We start from the raw sequence: 2,672 nt of genomic DNA, 5'->3' as shown, positions 1-2,672 counted from the left end.
CCAATGTACTCTTGCCAATAAAGATTATCTCAGTACAACTATACAAATTATAATTTACATAATTGCACATGATATTGGTGAACATCCTTATTCAAAACTCATAAAATTGTCTTCTTAATCTGGAAATTCACAATCCAACTAAAGATAATTATATGTGGACCCAGGTCTAGAACCAATTGCTCGAATAACCACTGAATTGTGAATGTGTGAAAATATTGAAGGATTTGTTGTGTCGTAATTTATAGCTGACATGGCCTCCTTTGTGGTGGGGTAATTCTTTAGAATTATTCAAGATGGTTTGTGAAGCCAACGAAACTGATGTGGACATTAAGATACCTGCTGTCATGATCCCACAAGATGCTGGTGCTAGCTTGGTGCAAAGTATCAAGAATAACTCGCATGGTAAGATTACGCTGCATGGTTTAACATTGTCAAAGATGAAAAATAATTCTATTTTTTTATTTTTTTGATGTATATTTTGATGCTCTAGCTGCTACATCTAGGCATTATTAGCATGCTTGATAGGAAGGATTGGATATCACTTTATAGAACTTGCAATATTAAGGAAGAAGGAAAATAAGATTTATTGATTAGAGTACAATATTGTCTAATGCTGTGGAACAGACACACGTGTTTCAGCTTTTGTCAATACAGGGTTTCTTTCTCTGAGCTGTTGCTTAAGGACTTGCCTTTCTTTTAGTTTCTGTTCAGCTGTACTCTCCACATCGACCAGCAGTGGATGTAGCTGAGGTTTTTCTATGGCTAATGGCTGTTGGTACCATTTTATGTGCATCTTATTGGTCTGCATCCACTGCAAGAGAAGCAGCTATTGAGCAGGACAAGCTCTTAAAGGTTGCTCATTATAATCATAGTTTTTCTATTTGATTAAGGTTCTGCTGGTTACAGTCAATAATCGGTTTCTCAGATCGTGCACTTGATATATTTTGGTTGACTGTGCAGGATGGTTCTGATGAGTACCTCAGCAAGGAAAACTATCGCTCTAGTGGTTTTGTGGACATCAACACGACATCAGCAGTTTTCTTTGTCGTGATTGCTTCCTGTTTCTTGGTTATGCTCTACAAATTGATGTCTTACTGGTTCATTGAGGTTCTGGTGGTTCTGTTTTGCATCGGTGGTATAGAGGTACACAGTCTTAGCATTACACAAGTTCTCTAAGAAAATATCTTATCAGTGCAAAGTTTTCATTATCTTTTGAAAGAAAATTAGAAGTCTATGGCCTTATATTTCATCTAAATATAGTTGGAAGAGCGTTGCTAAAAAAATAATAATGAGAAGAGAGGGGAAGGAGATAGACAAATGCATGGGTAGAGAAATATTTTCTTTTAATCGTGTTATGCATGACTAGTAAGATGTATGAGTTAGAAAAGGTCAGAGATGGATTGAATTAGGACAGTTAGAATTTAGCCATGAATGCTGAATCTTTTGCCTTGTGCTTACAGGGTCTACAAACTTGTTTGGTGGCACTATTATCATGGTATGTATTCTTTATTTTTCTTCAAATCATGGTTATCATGACTGTCTCGATTTTTCCTGTTGTCGCATGGAGAGAACGATTTTTGTTGCCTAGGAGGGAACAAATAAAACAGGCCAATTAGTTAGGAAGGGAAAATTAGAGGGAACTGCATTTCTCTCATGCTCGTTTTACAGAAAATTGAGGAGAACATGAGAAATGTTTCTTCATCTTTTCCCCTTCCTGTCTAGGATAATATTTTGCTGGTCATTTTTTCCCTTCTTATTCTGAAGACAGCTTTCCTTCCTTTCGGCCTAGGATTTTTGAGGAATAAAAAAAGATTAGGTGTTACTAACATAGTGGATAATCCTAAGATTCAATGACCCAAAATAATTGGTTCTTCTATTGGTAATTTGGTATAATTATGTAGTTATTGATTTTAATATTCAAGTTTCAAACCAGGGATCCATCAGTTCTATTTTTCTATTGAAGCCTTTGATTTTCAACTTATCTCATTATGTGAGCTCCAGATTGCTGCAAAACTGATTTAGGAAATCTTATCAAAACCTGATGCTAGTAGTCGCATGAAATGGTCTCAGTTTGTCTCTTTTTCTACTTATTAAGATTGAACGCTAATAAGTTTCTTTTTCCTTATTTTTTTTCCCATCATAACAAAAACAAACAAATCAGAGGGAGTAAAATTATATCACATCTCCTTTAATACTGTTAGCAGACTCATTCCCGTGTTCAATTTCTTACATCCAAATTCGTAATTGCAGGGAATTTATGTTCTTTTTGTTATCATTGTTATTTTTTCTCTTTCCAGGGCGTTCTTTGTATTATTTTGGGAGGGGATGCCTGCTGATAGTGTCTTGAATATGTTCTCAATTGTAATTGACATAAACGATTTCTTTTGGATGCTTTTGCTTTTGGAACAAAGAGAGATATATGATGCTATTTTTCTTTGTGGTTTCTTTGAGTGATTTAGTTTTTCAAAAGCATGGGTTAACAACAGTTCAATATAGTTTCAGATGGTTTGAACCTGCCGCAGAGTCATTTGTTAAAGTACCTTTCCTGGGAGCTGTATCATATTTGACGCTTGCCGTTTCTCCTTTCTGCATAGCATTTGCTGTAGTGTGGGCAGTTTTCCGCCGTGTCTCCTTTGCTTGGATTGGCCAAGATATCCTTGTAAGAATGAATA

At 35.6% G+C, this 2,672-nt stretch overlaps 1 protein-coding gene across 1 annotated transcript; it reads left to right on the top strand.

Moving 5' to 3' along the window:
* Nucleotides 1–85: 85 nt before the first annotated feature.
* Nucleotides 86–2,668, top strand: LOC111376352 (signal peptide peptidase-like 4; the record flags this gene model as incomplete). The annotated part of the gene is made up of 5 exons (XM_022999307.1): nt 86–402; nt 701–852; nt 961–1,143; nt 1,461–1,495; nt 2,497–2,668. Coding segments are annotated over exons 1-5 (651 nt in total), but the record flags the coding sequence as incomplete, so codon positions are not given.
* Nucleotides 2,669–2,672: the final 4 nt, after the last annotated feature.

The sequence above is a fragment of the Olea europaea genome, unplaced genomic scaffold, assembly GCF_002742605.1.
Source record: "Olea europaea var. sylvestris unplaced genomic scaffold, O_europaea_v1 scaffold14926, whole genome shotgun sequence".
Lineage (NCBI taxonomy): Eukaryota > Viridiplantae > Streptophyta > Magnoliopsida > Lamiales > Oleaceae > Olea > Olea europaea.
This window is presented reverse-complemented; position numbering and strand designations above follow the sequence as displayed.